Raw genomic sequence first — 23,324 nt, 5'->3', positions numbered from 1 at the left:
TGAACCTTGGAGTAGTCGCGTTTGGAGGCATGGATGACGGTTTCAGTGGGAGATGGAGTGAGGCAGGGGTGAAGGTGGGCGATATGCAGGTGGAAGTTATTGCAGTCTTTGAGATGGAGAGGATTATAGTCAATGCTCAGCTCAGGGTCGGTTAGGATGCCAAGGTTGCAAACAGCCTGCTTCAGCTGAGACAGTGACTTGGAGTGGAATGGCAAGGGCGATGAGTTTATGACAGGAGTAGAAACATAGAAAATAGGAGCAGCAGTCGGCCATTCGGCCCTTCGAGCCTGCTCCGCCATTCAATATGATCATGGCTGATCCTCTATCTGAATACCATATTCCCGCTCTCTCCCTATACCCCTTGATGCCTTTTGTGTCTAGAAATCTATCTAGCTCCTTCTTAAATATATTCAGTGACCTGGCCTCCACAGCCTTCTGTGGTAGAGAATTCCACAGGTTCACCTGTGAGTGAAGAAATTTCTCCTCATCTCAGTCCTAAGTGTCCTACCCCATATCCTGAGACTGTGACCCCTTGCTCTGGACCCCCCAGCCAGGGGAAACATCCTCCCTGCATCCAGTCTGTCTAGCCCTGTCAGAATTTTATATGTTTCAATGAGATCCCCTCTCATTCTTCTAAACTTGAGTGAATACAGGCCGAGTCGACCCAATCTCTCCTCATGTAACAGTCCTGCCATCCCAGGGATCAGTCTGGTGAACCTTAGCTGCACTCCCTCTATGGAAAGTATATCCTTTCTTAGGTAAGGAGACCAAAACTGGGCTCAGTACTCCAGGTGTGGTCTCACCAAGGCCTTGTATAACTGCAGTAAGACATCCTTGCTCCTGTACTCAAGTCCTCTTGCAATGAAGGCCAACATACCATTTGCCTTCCTAACTGCTTGCTGCACCTGCATGTTTGCTTTCAGTGACTGGTGTACAAGGACACCCAGGTCCCTTTGTACATCAACATTTCCCAATCTATCACCATTTAAATAATACTCTGCCTTTCTGTTTTTCCTTCCAGAGTGTATAACTTCACGTTTATCCATATTATACTGCATCTGCTATGTATTTGGCCACTCGCTCAACTTGTCTAAATCACCTTGAAGCCTCTTTGCATCCTCCTCACAGCTCACAATCTCACCTAGTTTTGTGTCATCAGCAAACTTGCAAATATCACATTTGGTTCCCTCATCCGAATCATTGATATATGTATATATATTGTGAATAGCTGGGGCCCAAGCACTGATCCCTGCGGTACCCCACTAGTCACTGCCTGCCGCCCCGAGAAAGACCCATTTATTCCTACTCTCTGTTTCCTGTCTGTTAACCAATTTTCAATCCATGCCAGTATATTACCACCAATCCCATGTGCTTTAATTTTGCACACTAACCTCTTATGTGGGACTTTATCAAAGGCCTTCTGAAAATCCAAATAAACCACATCCACTGTTTCTCCCTTATCTATTCTACCAGTTACATCCTCAAAAAACTCCAGTAGGTTTGTCAAACATGATTTCCCTTTCATAAATCCGTGTTGACTTTGTCTAATCCTGATGATATTTTCTAAGTGTCCTGTTATCACATCCTTCATAATAGACTCTGGCATTTTCCCTACTACTGATGTTAGACCAACCCGTCTGTAGTTCCCTGTTTTCTCTCCCTCCTTTTTTAAATAGTGAGGTTACATTTGCCATCCTCCAATCTGCAGGAACTGTTCCATAATCTATAGAATTTTGGAAGATGATAACTAATGCATCCACTATTTCCATGGCTACCTCTTTTAGTACTCTGGGATGCAGATTATCAGGTCCTGGGGATTTATCAGCTTTCAGTCCCATTAATTTCTCCAGCACTATTTTTTACTAATACTAATTTCCTTTGATTCCTCCTTCTCACTAGACCCTTGGTTCCCTAGCATTTCTGGGAAGTTATTTGTGTCCACTTCTGTGAAGACAGAACCAAAGTATTTGTTTAATTGCTCTGCCATTTCCCTGTTTCCCATTATAAATTCTCCTGTTTCTGACTGTAAGGGACCTACATTTGTCTTCACTAATCTTTTTCTTTTTACATACTTGTAGAAGCTTTTACAGTTCACTTTTATGTTCCTTGCAAGTTTACTCTCATACTCTATTTTTCTCCTCTTAATCAATCTCTTGGTCCTTTTTTGCTGAATTCTAAACTGCTCCCAATCCTCAGACTTGCTACTTTTTCTGGTAACTTTATATGACTCCTCTTTGGATCTAATACTATCCTTAATTTCTTTTGTTAGCCATGTTTGGGCTGCATTTCCTTTTGTGTTTTTGCACCAGAAAGGAATGTATAATTGTTGCAATTCATGCATTCGTTCCTTAAATGGTAGCCATTGCCTATCCACCGTCATGCCTTTTAATGAAGCTTCTCAATCTATCGTAGCCAACTCACTCCTCATACCTTCGTAGTTTCCTTTGTTTAGATTCAGGCCCCTAGTTTCAGATTGGACTACTTCACTTTCCATCTTAATGAAGAATTCTATCATATTATGGTCACTCTTCTCCAAAGGACCCCACACAACAAGATTATTAATTAACCCCTTCTCATTGCACCATACCCAATCTAGGATAGCCTGTTCCCTGGTTGGCTCCTCAACTTACTGGTCTAAAAATAAAATCTCGTTCACACTCCAGGAATTCATCCTCCACAGTATTATTGCTAATTTGGTTTGGCCAGTAGAAGACAATGGCTTTGGTCTTACCAATGTTTAGCTGGAGGTAATAGCACCTCATTCAAGGTTGAATATAAGGTAAGCAAAATGCTAGCACAGGCAGTGGAGAGGTAGGACTGGGTGTCTTCAACATATGTGTGACCCCATGTCTCTGTAGTATGTTGTCAAGGGCAGCATTTGGATGAAGAAAAGGTGGGAGGTCAAGGATGGATCCTTGGTGAACACCCAAAGTGAAGTGTGGGAGTGGGAAAAGAATCTATTGATCGAGATGCTCTGCCTACGATCAGATAAGTAAGAATGGCACCAAGTGAGGGTAGTTCCACCAGCTGGAGAATGGGGGAGAGGCATGGGAGGAAGATGGTTTGGGTAGGGCTGCAGAGATGTCCAGGTGAACGAGGAGGGATAATGCATCATGGTCAAAGAGAATGTCATTCGTGCACTCTTTCCCTTTCTACCTCGCTCCATCTATCACTTTCTCTGACTTATTTTTAGTTTCTCTCTTTCTTTCACTTTTCCCCTCACTCTGTGTGTCTCCCATTTTCTGGCTCGGTTTCTTGTTTGCTTTCCCTCTCACTCTTGCTTTCCCTTTGTCTTTCTTCCACTTTCTCTCTTGCACTTTCACTCTGTCATTCACTTTCTATCTATCTCTCTCTCACTTTCAGTTTCTCTCTCTCTCTGTCTCTCTCTCTCTCTATCTATCTCCTTCCATTTTGCTTCATCTTTCACTTTTTCTAACTGACTTCTTTTCCAATACTTTTACTTTTGCTTTCACTTACTTTCTGTCTCTCTTTATTTTCCTTGTAAAGACTCTCTGTCTGACTTTCACTTTTGTAGTCACACTCTTCTACACACTTCATTTTGTGTACATATTCTATCACTTTCTTTCTCTCTCACACCCCTCCTTACCTTTTCTAATCTTTTTTGCTTCCCTCTATATTTTCTGCTTGATTTTTTTTTTATTATTAGATCTTTCTTGAGTTTCTCTACCTATCCAAGAATCTGAACTTTTCCCTCCTGCACCATCTCACCAGCCGTGCATTTGCCTCCTCAATCTCTCTATACCTATACTGACTATCATGTAGCGTCGGAAATAATTCTGAGATTGCTACTCTTAAAATCCTGCTCTTTAATCCATCTTCTAATTCCTGAAATTCCCTTTGCAGAACCTCAGTTCTAGTCCTTTGTATGCCTGTCATTGATCACAACAATAACCACGACTTCTGGCTGTTCTGGCACAAGAACAGTCGGGGAAGGATCAGAAGACTCTTTGTTTCTCTTTATCGCTATATCTCTCTCTTCATATAAGTAACAAGATTGAAGTGATTTAGGGAGGAGTTCCAGTAAACAACACCAGGGGAGGGGAATGCACAGGAGAATGTAGGGCTGGCGAAGGTTACAGTGAGGTAAAGTCACCGAGGTATTTGTGAACAAGTACAAGGATTTTGAATTTAGTGCATTGAAAGAAAGGGGGTCAGTGAGGATGGAGCTCGCAGGATAGGATGTGGCAGTGGAGTTTTGGACAAGTTAGAGTTTATAGAAGGAGGAGAGCATTCGGATGTCAAGGCTCAACGTAATAAAAAGAGTGGATAAGGGTTTCAGCAGCACTTGGGCGTAAGCTGTGATGAGTTGGCAGATGTTAACCTGATCGCTTAATGGCCTGTTAATCTCCACAAGTGACCATTATTCATCTGTGAAGCACTTCCTCTCCTCTCTCTCTCTCGATGTCTGCCTTGCCCAGTGGTGGAGTGTGTTATGGGCAGACTATAAAAGGGCAATTGGATACCGTACAAAGTCACTGTAATGGCTTTTTCTCTCTCAATTCATTCTCAGTCAGATTGTTGCTTGGTGTCTTTAGGATGTATTAGGAACAATGGAAACACCTAATGAGCGTGACCTTGATAGACTTGACTTGACAGAGGGGTCTTCCCTGCTTTTTCTTCTTGCTACCTAGAAAAGAAGGACAATGAAAGGAGTAGCTCAGAGAAGCTGTGTTGCAGAAAAATGTTCGAAGTTTTTTTTTAATTACTTTATTTAACATTTCTTTTTTAGGTTTTTGGGCTGACCGTACACCTGTGCATGAAGCAGCCAAAGAAGGCCAGATCTTTAAACTGAAGCAACTGATTGAAAATGGAGCTTGCGTGAATTTAGTTACCGTGGATTCCATAACCCCATTGCATGAGGCGAGTCTGTGGGGGCAAACCCAGTGCGCACAAATGCTGCTTGCTGCAGGAGCACAGGTATAATCGAGACTCGTTCATTAAGTGCCATTATGTGTTTTCTTGCAATCATCCTTGTGTTATTCCTCAATAAATATGTAGGATTTTTTTTTGAGAAACCCGGGTAAAAGGACCCGAGACTTGTAGTGCAGAACATCACCAAGAGGAGGAGAGAGTACCAGGTAAATCGAGATGTAGCAATTGGGTGATACCAAGCTTGAGTTTTATACTTGTAGCTTGTAAGAGGAAGGAAAGACTGAGACAGGTCAAGAGTTCCATAGTTTGGAGATCATGGAAAATAGTAAGATTGGAGATGATGTGTGTAATCTTGATTTCAGCATTGTGAAGATGTAGGAAGCAGCAAGAGTGCTTAGGATGCAGTATTTGGAGCATAAGAGGAACATGAGAGGAATGTTCGGAAGAGCAACAGTCTTAACTGTATTGATTGGGAGAGTGGAGAAAGGTTGAGAGAGAAGGATCTTCTATCAGATGACAAGCATTTTCGTGTGTCCTGTTCAGAAGTGCAAAAGAGTTGCTGGAAGAATTGGGAGCAATTGTCAAGTCCAGAAAGGGCTTGGGTGTATTACTGTAAATCACGGTTGTTTTAAAGTTTTAAAAATTTGATATAGCTCCATCCAACATCTGGTAAGGCCCAAATCAATTCTGGCTGTGATGCTATCCAGGGTAGAAGAGCTTACCAACATTTATAGCCTGCAGCGTCTTAAGTGAGTAAATCCATTGCATGGTGTGACACTAAGCTGCACAGACCAGAAGGCTCAGGTTCAGTCCCTGGTTTATCCTAATGGGATGCTACAATTGTACATGGTGTTCTTGGGGTAGGAAGCGAAAATTAGCCAAGGATCCTGCTCAAAGCATGTTTAAAAAAAAGTGTGTGCGCATGAATATTGGGTAAGGACCAGATTGGTTTTGACTTGTTGCTGTCCAGGGTGAAGTAACCTGGTCAACGTTCACTGCCTGGAGAAATGGTCACTTTAACCTCACACCACATTCCTCTTTCACCAGAGAAACATTTTTGGGTTCCTGGGCATCAAAGACGAGAACTGTGTAATTTGCTCCAAATGTACAATGCAGATTCACTAGGGTGCTGCATAAAATAAGGAAATACAAATGCAAAGGAAGACTTGGAAAAATTAGGTATTTTATGGTTAGAATAATGCAGATTATGGGGCGATATAATAGAAGTGCTTAAAGGATGGGCCAGGGTAGATGGAAGCAGACAGTTTCCAATAGTTGAGGGGAAAATATGAGGGCCGTTGATACAAGATTAATATAAGATTTGGAACAGAGGGCAGGAGACTTTCTTCAGAGTGAGAGGACGGGAAATTCACTCCAGGGTTAATGGTTGAGGCGACTGGGTAACAGTAGATTGGCGAAAGTGACAGTCAAGATTGGATAGGATAAGTGGATGAAGGGATTATGAGGACAGGTTGCATAGACAGGGCTTGTATGCCCTTGAAAATAGAAGATTAAATGGTGATGCAACTGAAGTGTTTAAGACGATTAAAGGATTTGATAGGGTGGATAGAGAGAAACTATTTCCTCTGGTGGTGGGGGAGCTCAGAACAAGGGAGCATAACCTTCAAATTAGAGTCAGTCCGTTCAGGGGTGATGTCAGGAAGCACTTCTTCACACAAAGGGTAGTGGAAATCTGGAACTCTCTCCCCCAAAAAGCTGTTGAGGCTGGGGGTCAATTGAAAATTTCAAAACTGAGATTGACAGATTTTTGTTGGGCAAGGATATTAAGTGTTATGGAATCACGGCAGGTAGATGGAATTAAGATGCAGATCAGTCATGATCTAATTGTACGGCAGAACAGGCTTGAGGGACTGAATGGCCCACTCCTGTTCCTAGGGTGGGTAAATGAGATTAGTCTCCTTACGAGCAAATACTTCTAAATGTCAACACAGACTGGTTGGGCCGAATGACCTGTTTCTGTATTTTAACTTTTATATATTTATCCATGTACTTCAATGTTGGATATTCTCCCTCAGGACAAATTCCACCAGCGTTCTCCAGATTAACATTGAGCAGCTTCAGCAAATTGAACAACTACTGAGACATTACATCAGCCGCTATTACTCTGCAGCAAACCACAAACCCTGGCATTTCAGAGTAGTAGTAAAACCAGCTGCACTTGTTGTACTGCTTGATCGGGAGGAGAGTTTTAAAATAAAGAACAACAGTTCTCTCTCTCTCTCTTTCTTTTTAAACTAGTGGATCTCCTGGTCAGTTGCAAGATGCAGTGTTACATTCAATATGTGTCATACGTAGAAATTATGAGAGAAAAGTTGTGGCAAACAGACCTGGGATTTGGAAAGAATTTTGTGAGATACACTCGGAGACACTGAACTAAGCGTTGAAGCATTTTTTCTTTGCTTGGTTCACAAAAAAAAAACTTGAGGTAATCAGAAAAGCGTGACAATTTTTTTTGTGCTCAGATTCACTCCAGATGTTACGCACACCATATACAAGATTTTTGATTAGCGGCCGTGCCTTCAACCATTTAGGCCCAACGTTCTGGAATTACTTCCCTTAAACCCCACCTCTGGTATTGTCCAATAGTACAGCACTAAGGAACCAGTCAGCATCGGGTGCCTAGGTGAGGACAGCCACACCTAGGCACCCGATGCTGACCATTGGGTTAATTTTTGAACTAAGGGCCCAGTGAGACATTTCGCAGCGGTCCCTGTTTTTTTTTTAGACTTGCTCGTGCACGTTTAGGTTTCAAAATTTTTTGCCCACCAAGTTGCTGAAAGTGCGAACTGGTAACAGGTCGGCAAGGGAAACAGGGCATCTGAGACCTTGGTGAACGATGGGACCAACAGTCTATCTCCTTTGCCAATGGGGTTTAAGGCTTGAGAAATAAACAAAGGAAGCAGGGTGAATTAGAGTGGGTGAATTTAATGCCAAATCAGATACAGAAAGAAAGATTGAATTGAGAGAGAGAAAAAAGAGACAAGAAAAAAAGATTTAATTTAAAAATTTGCCAACAACCTGAAAGAATTAGACTCCACATTTTTAATTGTTCACTTTCTAGGCAAGAGACGTTAATTGTCATTAACAATTATCACATTGTTAAAAGGGTACTTGCTCCGTTAATTACTAGCCTTAACTCTGTGGCGAGTTTAATTAATGTGCAAATGCAACAACTTCATGAAAATCACGGGGAGGTTAACGACAAGATGCCGTTTTTGCGATGCTAACGGCAGAGCAGTGCAAATCGTCCAGCAACTTGTGGCGATTCGCAATTCACAGGGTATCTCTTCCTCCGCACAAGTTGCGCGTTGGCCTATTTGCCCGTTAGTAACAGCGTGCGTCCTTCAGACGCTGTTATTTTTTCAGCAAAATCTGTATCATTATGTACGTTTCACTGTTGAGGACCTGCTTGAGATGGAAATTTGAATTCAATATTAGCCAATAATTCAGATTAAGAGGTACAAATGAATCAATGGAATGGGAGCACCCCCCCACCAACTTCCACAATTTGGATAAAGCAACTTCAAATTAGAGTAGGGCCTAAATTTGTAATTCTATTTTGTTCACTGCCCTGTTTCAAAAAGTATTGGCTAAAATTTTGGAAAGTGTTGCTGCACTGTAGCTTTTATATACACTGGGATTCCGGTGGCTGCAATTGGTGATTAGTTTGATGGTGTTTTCTCAGTGTTCACTTGGCTGTGTTTACAGGATCCTACCTATGTTGTTTGATTGACATCGTAATCGCAGGAAACTTTTTTTTTGTTTCAGATTTTGTGACCTATGACCTTTACACACGGTAAATGTTTTGCTATCTGCCGTCAAATGATTTTACTACAGAGTGTTTCCGTCTGATGCAATCCTCAGTTGATTTTCATTTGCTGAAGCTGCTGGAAGTATCGTGTTACTTCAGGAGCTCTCGTGGAATTTGCACTGAGTGAGGAAATCCTCTCGAGCAAAGTACGTGCGTCTGGTCCTTGCTGCTCAGAAGCTCAAAACATGTTTATCTGATAAAAGGGTGACACAACATAGTAGAACATTGAAGATTCTTGATATACTGCATTAATGATGTATAATGGTTTTAACCTCTTGATTCCCTCCACAAAATAAATTACCAATCTGGTCTTACCATCTGTGCCAAGCACCAGAAAGAAAGACTTGCATTTATATAGCACCTTTCAGGACATCCCAAAGTACTGTTTGAAGTATAGTCACTGTTGTAATGTAGGAAATGCTACACGCAATTTGCGCACAGCAAGGTCCTACAAACATCAATGAGATAATGACCAGATTATCTGTTTTAGCGATGATGGTTGAGAGATAAATAGTGGCCAGCACACCTGTCAAAACTCCCCTGCTCCTCTTCCAATAGTGCCAAGGGATCTTATAAGTCCGCCTGAGAAGGCAGACGGGACCTCGGTTTAACGTCTCATCTGAAAGACAGCACCTCTGACAGTGCAGCACTCCCTCAGTGTTGCACTGAAGTGGCAGCCTAGATCATGTGCTCAAGTCTCTGAAGGGGGACTTGAACCCACAGCCTTCTGACTCCGAGAAGAGGGAGATACCAGTTGAGCTGTGGCTGACGTCTGGAAGCCAAGCACTTCGCTGGGGAAAGGGACAGTCACCCCATGCTTTGCTAAAGGCTGATTATAGAGCAGCAGTGATGGAGACTTGGGAGCAGTTTGTACCCCTCCCAGCTTCGCTAAGCAGCGTGTTCCTGGGCCTTCACCAGTAATGCTGTGAGACAGAGTCGAGGATATAAGGAAGTAGCATAGAGACTTGTTTCTTCTGAGTTCCACCCCCTCCCCCCCCAAAAAAAGTCTGTTGTCTGTTTGAAGTCATGCCACAACATCTTCCACCCTTTTATTAATCTTAGAGCCAGAGGACTGAGTTATGAGGAAAGACTAGAGAAATGTGGCTCTTTTACCTGTGAAAGGAGACTGAGAAACTCATAGCCATATGAGCAGAATAGTAACAGTAAATGCAGAACATTATCAATCACCTAAATCGGTGGGGCAAAGGGCACAAAGTGTGGGAAGGTAAATCAGGAAATTCTTCACTCATGAATCACCCATAAGTGGAATGGACCACTGGGTATGGTAGTAGAGACAAAAACCCTGGAATAATTTAAGAAACAGCTGCGTACTAGGACTGTAGATTGTTTCTGAAATGATGGAGTATGTTGGGCCAAATGCTGATTTTTAATCTATATCCATTCTCTGTGTGAAGTACTCCTTGCTGGATTTCTAACCAGTAGCTTAACTCAAATCTCTAATAGCACTCAACAATTTCAGTGTAACACCAATATATTCCTGGGCAAGAAGCATAAATGGTAGTGCTTTCAGGAGGTCCGATCTCAAACAGCAATGTGAAATGACTACCAGAAGAGATTTTTAAATGTGAGATAGTGTCATTCTGAAACCCATAGTACAGTGAGATGCTCATTAGTTTCTGTTCCATACAGTGCACATGCAGCTACAGATGTGCACAGTGAGTTTCATGACTGTGATCTGTATTGGATAATCCTCATCCTTTTAATAACAGATTTGTGAAAGCTGGAGACTGTAATATGTCTGACAATTAACTTCATTTATTATCGTTTCAAAACGTGACATGCAGAGCAGTACATGCCAGTCCGACATCTAGAAAATTTGCATGTAAAGAACTTCCTGGGAATTGCAAGCGATTGCCTGTCCAGCTCATTCACGGTAGCTCAAGTTACTAACTGAGTTTGGCCATGTATCCCTCTTTAATATCATCTTAAAAACAAGCATGCATTGTCTAATTCTTGCTGAGTTTAACTTTGCGCATCTTATGACCCTTAGATCATCAAACAGATCACTGAACACGCAACCATAGAAGGCCTCACCCTTGTCAATATCCTGTTCCATTGTCTAAAGTTTAATCCTTCTTCAGTATAATCTCAACAACCTTTGCTTCCTTTCTTTGCTGTTCCTGATCCATGACTTTGTTCTGGAGTGCCATTGTGATCGAAAGACTAGATCTGCCAGCATACAGTTTAAATCAATTTTGATCTACTCATCGTGGTTTAACCATAATTGCTACATTAGCTGCTCTGTCTTTGTTCCGTATTAAACAACAATGTAAAAACGTATCTATATCCTTACAATCTGTCTCTCAGGTCGATGCCAGAGACATTGATGGGAGTACTCCACTTTGTGATGCATGTGCTGCTGGCAGTATTGAATGTGTCAAGTTACTGTTGACCCACGGAGCAAAAGTGAATCCACTCCTCTTCACAACATCACCATTGCATGAGGCCTGCATGAGCGGTAAGTTACAAGTACCGTGTGCTTTCTTATTTATCAGTGATTAAAACATTTATCATGTAACTGAAATAAATGGGACTCTTCGCTTATTCGTCTCTCAACGCCAAGAAGGTCAAGCAACAACAACAACAACTTGCATTTATATAGCGCCTTTAACGTGGTCAAACGTCCCGAGGAGCTTCTCAGGAGCGTTATCAAACTAAATTTGACACCGAACCACCTAAGGAGATATTAGGACAAGTGACTAAAAGCTTGGTCAAAGTGGTAGGTTTTAAGGAGCACCTTAAAGGAGGAGAGAGAGGTTTAGGGAGGGAATTCCAGAGTTTAGGACATAGGCAGCTGAAAGCATGGCCGCCAATGATAGGGCGATCAAAATGGGGGATGTGCAAGAGGCCAGAATTGGAGGAGCGCAGAGATCTCGGAGGGTTGTAGGGCTGGAGGAGGTTACAGAGATAGGGAGGGGCGAGGCCATGGAGGGATTTGAAAACAAGGATGAGAATTTTAAAATCGAGTTGTTGCCGGACTGGGAACCAATGGAGGACAGTGAGCGCGGGGTGATGGGAGAACGGGACTTGGTGCGAGTTAGGATACAGGCAGCAGAGTTTTGGATAATAATAAAAAAAAAACATTCTTTTATTCATCCCATGATCAAAAACTGTTAATGCATAATTCCAAAAAAGGGAATGTATGCATTGTGGAAATTACAGAACACAACTTTACCTGCCATCCCAATAAGCCGATTCTTGAAATTATTAGAGAAGACCGAATGGGAAAAATCTTCAAAAAAGAAGAAACCTTTCTCTCTCATTCCTCCTAAGCTCCAAATATATCATCATATTTGTTTTTCCTCCTCCCTGCATCCTTACTATGTTGAAATCAAGATTCATCAGGCAAATCCCTACTCTTAATTCTTTCCAGCACCTCAAAACTGTCAACTGCTTACCTCCCTCAATCCTCTGCACGGGCTTTTAAAATCTAAACTTGCCATCACCTAATTGCTGTTTCCTGATTTATCTAGTCTTCTCCTTTTCAACCTTGGTGGTGTCCTACACTCAGGGTCTTGAGCCTTTACCCGTATTTCTCAATAAGATCAAGTTTCAGACTTAGCAAAGTAGAATAGATTTTTGGCCAAGAGCTTCAGTGTTTTCATTTGACCGAGGCAAGCAGTGAGATCTGTTTAAGCTGCTACAGCACCTCTACATGCCAACTGCGTACCAACGGCCCTCATGTTCTTTGAGATCTATATGAAGGTTAGGGTGATGGAAGAGTTGACCGAGATCTAACAGATTGGCTTCCAATCAGTTGGAGCTTATCAAGTTTGCCACTTTCCTAAAACCCCTTCAGTATTTTTGAAGAATATGTTATGATCCAAGCAATTAAAGAAATGGGAATGATTATATGGATTGATGAGTCGTCAAATAGATATTTGCAGATAATGTAGCATTACTAGCTGAAAGTGAAGAGGAGCCAGAAAAAAAATGTTGTTGAATTTTAATAAGAAAAGACAAAACTAAGTTCTGGAGGTGGCTTCTCCCTCGAAAGCCTGTTTTATTCAGTCTTAAGTCATACACAATATCATATAGACTACAAGGATCTAGAATAAGTAACTGAATTAATATATCTTCAAGTGGAATTGGCAGGTGATATCTCAAAGGATTTTTGAGATCAGAATAGCAATTCCAATTCTAGTCTTCAATGTGTGGGAAACCTGGAAAGATGGAATTGTTAGTTTGAACATCAAGCTCGTGTTGTCGAGTGGTCTCCCGTCTATTGCCTTGCAGTACAAGGAGTCCTCTGTTCATTCGCGTGGCATGGTCAGGAAAAGAACAGTCACAGCATAGATTGAACTAGAAGAAGGTATTATGAAGCGTATCAAGTTTAGATGAAAGCAACTGGTGGCAAATATCTTGAATACACCTATCCATGGATTAATATCAGGAATACGGTGCAGGGGCTCTTATCCCTGCAAAAGCCAAACTGGTGAATTGTTGGAAGCTTTTCAACTAATTAAGGGGAAGGTGTCTCAAACGGTGTAGATTCACCTTGGTGGGAGCATGTTGGGGTGTGGGAGGGGAGGTCGAGGACCAACCTATCGGAGTATCGGAGAAAGTGGACAATCATCTGTCTTTATGATAATGACATCCTGGTTCAAAACCATTGTTGCAACGTGATCATTCATCTCCTTTGACCTGTTCCTAGTAAGCCACGAAGCAGGTACATATCCTATATATAAAATAAGTTTTAACAAAGTCTACCTGCCACCTCCCTTTTATCGATGGGGTAAGGACCAGTTTGGATATCTGGGAATCACTGTTTTCCCTTCCATTGCCAACCTGTACGATGGCAACTATTCCACTCTGATGTCTTCCGTCAAGGTGAGTCTACATTTATGACTTTGAAACTTATGTGTCAGTGGAAGGTATCGAAAGTACATGATGATTTTTCCTAGTTAACATAATGGGCAGGTCTCTGCTGATTATCGTCCTGCACCCAACCACTGGGAGGTCGATGAGTGCACCTGTAAGTCACTGTGAGGGGCAGCACCACAATGCAATGGTTCTCACCACTAATACCCCATGTAGAGGGCCCCTGATCTCTAAGGCAGGCCATTTTGGGAGTTGGGGAAGCGATTTGGTCGGGAGGAGTTGCTGAACAGAGACTGATCTCTTCCTTGCAGGGAGAGAGGAAAGTTTGGAGACTAACTCACCCTGAGCTAATCTATCCATCTCCAAATGATCAGTTGCACCTGGCAGCGACAAAGTATGTGCTTGTGCTGTCAGCCAAGGAAATGGAAAGGGTAAGGGGCGGGGTGGGGGGGAGGAAAGTAGCACAAAATGATACAGATAGTTTTGTTTTAATCTCTATAATTTCCTCTGATTTTTGTGTTTCAGGCAGAACGGAATGCATGAAACTGCTCATAGAAGTAGGTGCAAACCTGGAGGCTCATGACTGCCATTTTGGAACCCCGTTGCACGTGGCTTGTGCAAGGCCACATCTCGACTGCGCTAAATTGTTGCTTAATGCAGGTAGTGCATTTTTCCCAAAGCTGGAATGGAGACGTTTCTTGTTCGCCTATTTGAAATTTATAGCCTCCTTTATGTATTTTTGTGTGGCTTAAGATGATGTCAGTGCTAGAGAATGGAACACTTTTTCCCACTTCCGCACCCATTGTCGGTGTTGAGTGCTCTCTGGTCAGTTGTAGGACAACTTTGGTGCAAAAAGTAAACCTGTCCTACTCTGTCGCAGCAATCTGCCTTAACCACAAACTCTGAATAGTGCCCCCTAAGACACCAGGGTTCCATTTCCCACACCTGTTATCTTTATGACCTGTCCGTTCAAGATTGCCAATTTGTGTTACAGTTTTGTTATTGTGGAAGGCTGCAAAGTGCTTTGGGACATCCTGAGGATGTGCAAGGTACTAATCTAAATGGAAGTTTGTTCTTCAGTCACGTGGAGAGACCAGAGAAACTGGGGTTGTTCCCCTTAGAGCAGAGAAGGTTAAGAGAAGATTTAATAGAGATGTTCAAAATCATGAATGGTTTTGATAGAGTAAATAAGGAGAAACTGTTTCCGCTGGCAGAAGGGTCAGTAACCAGAGGACACAGATTTAAGGTAATTGGCAAAAGAACCAGAGGGGAGATGAGGCAAAATTTTTTTACACAGCGAGTTGTTCTGATCTGGAATGCACTGCCTGAAAGGGTGGTGGAAGCAGATTCAATAATAACTTTCAAAAGAGAATTGGATAAATACTTGAAGGGGAAAAATTTGCAGGGCTATGGGGAAAGGGCAACGGAGTGGGACTAATTGGATAGCTCTTTCAAAGAGGAGGCTCAGGCATGATGGGCCGAATGGCCGCCTCCTTTGCGGTATCATGATACTGTTTTTGAATGTCTTCGTTCTGTTCCAGGTGCGAACGTGAATGCAGCTAAACTCCACGAAACTGCTCTTCATCATGCAGCCAAGGCGAAGAATGTAGATTTGATCAAAATGCTGGTTGACTACGGAGGCAACGTTTATGCACAGGACAATCAGGGGAAGACGCCTTTGGACTACACACGATCTGGTTCCCCTTCCTCAGAGTGCTTGGAGTATTACCAGAGTAAGGATGTTTATGACATGGATTAAAAAATGATGGATATAGGCAAATCTGCCATCTGGTGTGAACCCAGTCATACAGATCAGGAAGGTCCCATGTTCGATCCCTGGTCTATGCACAGTGAGCCGATGTTGCTGAGGATGGCAATACAGACACTACAGTTGACCATTGCGCCACTGGGTTAGGGAGGAGTTGGGTGTAGGGGAAATGAGCATGAATTCCCCCTGCTGATCACTAACCCCCCCCCCCCCACTTTGCTGGAAAGGAAGTATGTGTAGTTGTTGGGAGACATCACAGTCAAACCAAGGTTGCCAGCCATCCTAGATTGTCCTGGAATCTCCAGGAATTAAAGATTAATCTCCTAGATACTGCTGCGAGCATCCGAAGAGAAAAATCATAGGAGCAGGAATTAGCCATTCAGTCCCTGTTCCGCCATTCAGTTAGATCATGGCTGATCAGCTCCATTTACCTGCCTTGGTTCTCTATCCCTCGATATCCTTAACAAAACTCTGACGGTCTCAGTCTTGAAAATTTCAATTGACCCAACGTCCACAGACTTTTGGGAGAGGGAGTTGCAGTTTTCCATTACCCCTCGCTTCCATGATTTCACTCCTTTATCATTTTAAACACCTCGATTACATCACTCCTCAACCTTCTAAATTCAAGGGACTAGAAGCCAAGTTTCTGCAACCTGTCCTCATAATTTAACCCTTTAAGCCCTGGTATCATTCTGGTGAATCCGCACTGTACCCATTCTAGAAAATTCATTGCCTTTACTACTTGAGCTGTTCTGCTTCTCCCAGACTAATTGATAATTAAAATCTCCCCTTATAACCACATTGTTTTGCTGCTTCCCTGATCTGTATTTATACATCACTCCCACTACATCACTACCATCAGGAGGCCTGTAGACAACTCCTTTTTTTTTCAAAAAATATACTTTATTCATAAAATTTGCAGCAGTACATACAAAACAGTTGTCATATCACTTTCCAAACGTACACAATACAGATTATACAATTTGCAGGTTACGTTAAGTGCAGTACAATGAAAACATTGGACATCATTGCAGTTCATGACACTCTAGGGTGTCTCATTGCATCATACGTCAACACAGATTATTGCTTACAGATTCATTTCTGGTCCATTTCAGATTCATTACAGGTACATTACAGCAATTTGAATTTTACATTCTGCCCGAGGGGCCTGTAGACAACTCCTACCAGAGACTAGCATCCTTTGCTGCTCCTTAACTCTACCCATAATATTTCCACAGCCTGAACACCCTTACTGAAATCCCTTCTTTCTACTACTGTAATTGAGTCTTTTGTCAATATTGCTACTGCCTCTCCTTTCATAATTTGCAAAAATTGTGGGGATTAAATTGAACAAGCCCTGAAAACTTAAATTGGATAAGCCCGCGATTAACCCACGCCCGTTTATTGCGCTGCAGGCAGGACTTTAAATTCGTGCTGCCTGCTAATTTCCATAATTGCAGCGTGCAGCCAACACTACCTGCGCTGTTCATTGGCTGCGTGCATGATGCACGATTTCGCAAGTTGCTAGTGCTGCTTAAAGGCAGCCTGCACCTCTTAAAGGGGAGGTGCACTGCAGCTGATGGAATTGGTGTCTGGAAGAGGATTGTTTTGGAAGAAGTTTTATGAAGATGTCTCAACCTGCATGAGAGCGTGCACCAAGGTTGTCTGATGCTGCACTGAAGGTCTTGGTGCAGGAGGTAGAGAGAACGGAAATCCTGTATCCGCAGCGGGGCAGGAGGCCCTCCAGACATATTCTCAGGAGGCAGTGGGAGGAAGTAGCAGCGGAGGTCAATGGCTGGAGCATTGCTCCTAGAACATGGATGCAGTGTAGGAAGAAGTTTAATGATCTGACACAATTTGACAAGGTGAGTTCAATCTTCACACTACAGCTGCACCACTAGCCTCATCCACTGCTCAATTCACTACGCCCCCATCACCCACCTACCATCAATCTATCAATCAATACTCTATCAGTAATCTATCAGTCAACCCTTCAATTCATATTGTTCAACTCACCCTCACACACTTAGCACTGTTGCAAGTCTCATACCACAAGTCACAGCTCACACACACTAGCAGATATTCAACTATGACAGCCACAAACTGGAGGAGGAGCAGCGTGCCTGCACGTTTTAACCCCTATGGAGGAGACAGTGCTGGCCATCATTGGAAGGGGCATCGCTGAGGCCATAGGCACTGGCGGTGCTGGAGGGATCGATGATGAGGGTTTCTGCATACCTAATCCTCCTCCTCTCTTCCCACTTCTCCATCATCCCACAGTCTCTTCTGACTCACAAGCTTCTCACTTTCTCCTCTCCCCTCACCACAACTCAACCCTTTGTCCCTTTTTTATTTCAGATACCCGTGAACTGGAACCTTCCCAGTCAAAGGAGGAAGAGGAAGAAGACAACGATGATGAAGACACACCGTCACTCGATCTTACACTCACAGCCACCAGCTCAGAGACTGACACTGTGTGTACTTTAGAGGATTAGGCTAGAGGAGGGATCTACACGTGGCGAGACACCAGGCACAAGTGCGCAGGAGCCAGGGCTGGGGGAAAGGATACCACAGGTGCCAGCTTGCCTGCGCACAATGTCATGGAGCATGGAAGAGTCCACCTCCAACTTGGCACAGGGCTTTGCACAAAGCTTGGAGCCTATCCTTTCCAACGTTCCAACTGTGGAACCCACCATGTTGCAGTGTCTGATGGCCGATGTCACAGCTTCCATTGCAGCACAAACAGCTTCCATCAAAGGTCTGACTGCTGCCTTGGAACCTCAGAATGCTGCCATCGTGACTGCCTGCCACTGTCGAAAGGAGCTTCCAGGGCGTCACAGCAGTCCAGCAATCTGAAAACCAGGCAGAATGCAGGGGTCAATTGAAAAAGGATATAAGGGCAAAGAGAGAATATGAGAAAGATTACCGGGTAATACAAAAGGGAACCCAAAAATCTTTTAGAAACATATATAAAGTTAAAGGAATGGTGGGGCCGAGTAGGGACAAAAACGGAAATCATTGGAGGCAGAGGGCATGACTGAGATACTGAATGAGTACTTTGCATCTGTTTTCACGAGAAGGGGATGAAGTTAATGTCGCAGTAGAGGAGGAGGGAGTAGAGATATTGGATAGGATAAAAATAGAAAGGAGGTTCTAAGTAGGTTGGCATCATTCAAAGTTAACAAGACACCTGGTCCAGATGGGATGCATCCTAGGTTGCTGACAGAAGGAAGGATGGAGATAGCAGAAGCTCTGACCACAATCTTTCATTCCTCCTTGGATATGGGAGTGGTGCCAGAGGACTGGAGGATTGGAAATGTTACACCACTATTCAAAAAAAAAAGGGAGGGGGATAAACCTGGCAGCTACGGGCCAGTCAGTCCAGCAGCAGTGATGGGAAAACTACTAGAGACCATTGTCAAGGACAAAATTAATTCTCACTAGGAATAATAAGGGGCACCAGCATGGATTTGTTAAAGGCAAATCATGTCTGACTAACATGATTGAGTTCTTTGATGAAGATTGGTGAAGGTATTGCAGTAGATGTATATATGGACTTTCAAAAGACATTTGATAAAGAACCACATAACGAACTTATTCTGAAAATAGAAGCACATGGAATTAAAGGGATGGTGGTAATTTGGGTATGTAATTGGCTAAGGGCTAGGAGACAGAGAGTAGTGGTGAACAGATGTTTTTCTGACTCTGGAGAAGTATACAAGTGGGGTTCCCCCAGGTGTCGGTATTAAGACCATTGCTTTTCTTGTTATATATATATATGTATATATAAATAACCTGGACTTGGGTATAGGGAGTACAATTTTGAAGTTTGCGGATGATGCAAAACTTTGCAACGTAATAAATAGTGAGGGGGACGGTAACAGACTTCAGGAGGACTTAGACAGACTGGTGAAATGGGCAGACAGGTGGCAGATGAAATTTAATGTGGATAAGCGTGAAGATGGGAGGAACATGGAGAGGCAATATAATCCAAATGGTACTATTTTAAGGGGGGTGCAAGAGCAGATGGACCTGGAGGTGCATATTCACAAAAATTTGAAGGTGGCAGGGCAAGTTGAGAAGACGGTTAAGAAAGTGTATGGGATACTTGGCTTTGTAAATAGGGGCATTGAATACAAAAACAAGGAAGTCATGCTGAACCTTTACAAATCACTGGTTAGGCTTCAGCTAGAGTATTGTGTACAATTCTGGGCACCACACTTTAGGAAGGATGTTAAGGCCTTGGAGAGGGTACAGAGGAGATTTACCAGGATAATACCAAGGATGAGGGACTTCAGTTATGTGGCGAGATTGGAGAAGCTGGGATTGTTCTCCTTAGAGCAGAGAAGGTTAGTGGGAGACCTAATAGAGGTGTTCAAGATTATTAAGGGTTTTGATAGAGCAAGTAGAGAGAAATTGTTTCCTCTGGCAAGGGGTCATAGATTTTAAATAATTGGCAAAAGATCTAGAGGGGAAATGAGACATTTTTTCACACAGAGAGTTGTTAAGACCTGGACCGCACTACCTGAAAGGGTGGTGGTAGCAGATTCCGTAGGAACTTTCAAAAGGCAATTGGACACGTACTTGAAGGGTTCTAACTTGCAGGGCAATGGGGAAAAAGCTGAGTGTGGGACTAAATTGGACAGCTTTCAAAGAGCCGGCACAGGTACGACGGGCAGAATGGCCCCCTTCTGGGCTGGAAGATTCTATAAAAGTAACTTATTGTGTGAAATAGTTTGAGACATCCTGAATTATAAGTGCAAGTAGTTATAGTAACATGTGAATATACTGCCACAGTGTGGTAGTTTGAGGGAATAGGCAGCAGTTATCCCTCATTCTCTTGTGCTCAGCACTTTATACAACAAACTAGCAGAATACTGTTTTGGGGGAGAAGAGTTAACAGTCAACTTTTTAGTTCTTTTTCAGTGGTCGTTTAAGATTTTGCTTATAGCACCTTTTTTTTAAAATTCAGGGTCTGGGAGCAATGAGAGGGAGATGGGGTCTGGAATCTGGAAGCAGTCCCAAACAAATATGATCTGACTTGCCCCCACCCGTTTCTGACTCTCAGTTGTTGCCATCCCTCTGTTCCCCCGTCAGTTCCCAGGTTTTTCTTGGGTAAGGGTATCTGGGGATATGGCGCTAAGGCCGGTAAATGGACTTAAGGTACAGATCAGCCATGACCTAATTGAATGGCGGAGCAGGCTCGAGGGGCCGAATGGCCTCCTCCTGTTCCTATCTTCCAATGCTGCATGCGCACAGTTTGTAACAACAGTATTAAAGCACAGATGATATGAGATACTGGCTACAGGCCAGGGCCCGTGCTCGTGGGCCCAGGAATACCGCAGGGGGTGTCTGACGCCCAGGAATGGTTGGGGAGGCGGAGCCATTGGGTAGAAACAGCGTTGAGGTGTGGCAGGTAAATCTGAGCAGAGAATGGCGCACAGCAGTTCTGAATGGGCTGAAAACCCGAGCCCCAGGGGCAAAATTTAATGTTGCATTTCCGACAGCAATTGTCAGTTTTGTGTGTAAGTTAAAATATTTTCTTGATGAAGTTGCATGTCAAATGATGTTTTAATCTGTTCATGAGCTAAGGGGTTGAGGTGGAAATATGGCAGTTTAAAAAAAATAATTCAGAGTGCTTTGCGCAGTTTGGTTCAGGTTTTGCTTTTTGTTTGTAGATTTTTGGTTACATTTTATGATTTGTTGAAAGTGAAGTTTGAGCAAATATGATGCTGAAATGGGAGTGAAAAAGTGTAATGTCTGTGTGAGCGAATCGAAGAGTGTGACACAACAGTGTGACATGACAAACAGGAAGTGAATGCTAGCATATTGTTCTAAAATATTGTGAATTTTATACAGGAGAGGTGTGTATGTCTGTCTCTTAATTGTTGCTCATAACAAATGTGTTTTTATTTTAGGGACACCATTGAGTCTGGCACACCACTGCAGAGTGACCCTAAGAAAAGCCCTTGGTCCTCGGAGATTGCAAGTTATCTACCAGTTAAACATTGCCCCAAGACTCATCAGATATCTCTGCTATGATTGAACCTGATTTTTTTGCTCCCAAAATATTAATGGATACTTCATCAAATCTTTGAACGATATTGAGGAGTAAATGCCATATCAGTGATTTTTGTGAACACGTTCAATGCATTTGCTTACTGGAGCTGCCAACAGAAGGAAAGACACTACAAAATATACTGAACAGCACAGTAACTCCTCGGCCCTACCTCTGCATCTGCAGTTAGAAATAATCTCCACCTGAAAAAGTTGCCTCACACAGTTAAGGTCAATTTTGCTCTGTGTTGCTCAGATTTTTTCTTGATGGCAATAGAAAGCACTTTTAACCCTCTGCCCCAATTGATAAATTTAAATCCCACATGTATAATTAAGAAGTTTTTGGCACCATGGAAGTCTGTACCTATTACTTTACGAAGTGTCTGTTGACACCACTGTGTCAGCCAATGAGTTGGAGGCGGGACTTACGGCAGGACTTGCAGCGAACAAGTGTATTTACTCAGCTTATTCTCCATATAAAAGCATGGTGATTTCTGCAGCAAAATGCAGTGAGTGGAGGATAGTCATGTAACACAAATTATGTGCGTAATATCAATTTACGGTAATACGGTCTCCAGATGTGATTGATGGAGGAATTACCCAATTATCTCCATTCTGGCCGGGAGTAGTGGTGTCACTATTTGTAGCCATTACTTTAATGAGTGTGATAGGTCAGAACCTAGAAATTACATTGTGTGATACTGTATAAATATTTAGCACATTTGTTAGACTTTTGTGTCTGCTTACAATTCAGCACCACCACTTTGATTCACTCCTTTGCTATTTTAATCAAGGTGGCTTTTTTAAAATTCGCTCTGGTGATATGAGGCATTGCTAGCAAGGCCACCATTTATTGCCCATCCCTAGTTGCCCTTGATTAGGTGGTGGGCCGACTTCTACTTGAACTGCTGCAGTCCATGTGGTTAGGGAGGTAGGGAGTTTCAGGATTTTGACCCAGTGACGATAAACGAACAGTGATTTTATATATATATATATATATATATGTGTATATATATGTATGTATGTATGTATGTAAATCTCTCTATCTCCAAGTCAGGCTGCTGGGCACGCTAGATTAGCCCAGTGATGATATTCCCTCTAATTATTTGCTGTTTCCCTCCCCTCCCTATCTTCCCACAGCGACACAGCTGGGTTGAGTAACTCAGCTGAGTGAAGCCTCTATCTCTGCACTCTATGAATCAAGTATCATCTGCCCACATCTTTTGTTTTTTTTCAAATAACATTACCATGAATGTTCTACAATAGTCTTATTTACCGCCCACTGACCTCAATGTCATCCTGACTCTTTAAACCATTCTGATGTCTGAAGATGTACGATTAGTCGCCTGCAGTGTTTTCCTGTCAACAAATTAACAATCGTGTGACAGAGGAGTGATGCAGTGAGACTGTTTTATCTGGTCAGACTCGGGTTTTTCACATGCAGAATATTAAGTAGAGCACCCTTTATTTTTAATCCTTTCAGATGCCAGTGGATGGCATATGATTTAATATTTTAAACCTGGAGGACTCACCAGTTTCATTGCTTTCGGAATGCAGTTATACTGTCACTTTTGTGTTGCTGCAAAGTCACTATACGACACCAGACTCGGGTCATCATCTAACTGTGGACGCAACAGTGTGTGACCCCCCTCCCCCCAGTTCAGGAACTTTAATTTCAGGGCAGTGTCAAGCCAAGATTCAAGAATGCTTCGACTTCCATTAGCTCTCCTGAGCATTTTACAAACTGAAACAAAAAAGTTTAAAATGCCTAAGAAAGCAGTTGCTCCTGCTTCAAAAACCCTGGGAGTGGAGCTCTGTGCCCATGGAGAGCTCTCTCCTGATGGTGGAAGTGTAGAGTGGAAGCCTGTGGTATAAAGGGGATCAGCAAGTTGCCAATCATCACCGACCAGTACCACAGTATAACGGCAAGCT

General features: G+C 42.8%; 1 protein-coding gene across 1 annotated transcript in view; it reads left to right on the top strand.

Moving 5' to 3' along the window:
- Positions 1 to 22,115, top strand: part of LOC137341788 (ankyrin repeat and SOCS box protein 13-like) — a 49,962-nt gene extending 27,847 nt beyond the window's left edge. Inside the window, exons 3-7 of the mRNA XM_068005290.1 lie at positions 4,751 to 4,938; positions 11,054 to 11,204; positions 14,093 to 14,227; positions 15,109 to 15,300; positions 21,254 to 22,115. Coding sequence (XP_067861391.1) covers positions 4,751 to 4,938; positions 11,054 to 11,204; positions 14,093 to 14,227; positions 15,109 to 15,300; positions 21,254 to 21,381 — 794 coding nt within the window. The 3' untranslated portion in view covers positions 21,382 to 22,115. The remainder of the gene's footprint in view (positions 1 to 4,750; positions 4,939 to 11,053; positions 11,205 to 14,092; positions 14,228 to 15,108; positions 15,301 to 21,253) is intronic.
- The last annotated feature ends 1,209 nt before the right edge of the window (positions 22,116 to 23,324 follow it).

This window comes from Heptranchias perlo, chromosome 24, assembly GCF_035084215.1.
Source record: "Heptranchias perlo isolate sHepPer1 chromosome 24, sHepPer1.hap1, whole genome shotgun sequence".
Taxonomy (NCBI): Eukaryota; Metazoa; Chordata; class Chondrichthyes; order Hexanchiformes; family Hexanchidae; genus Heptranchias; species Heptranchias perlo.
The sequence above is the reverse complement of the archived record's forward strand: the minus strand, read 5'-3'. Positions and strand labels throughout refer to the sequence as shown.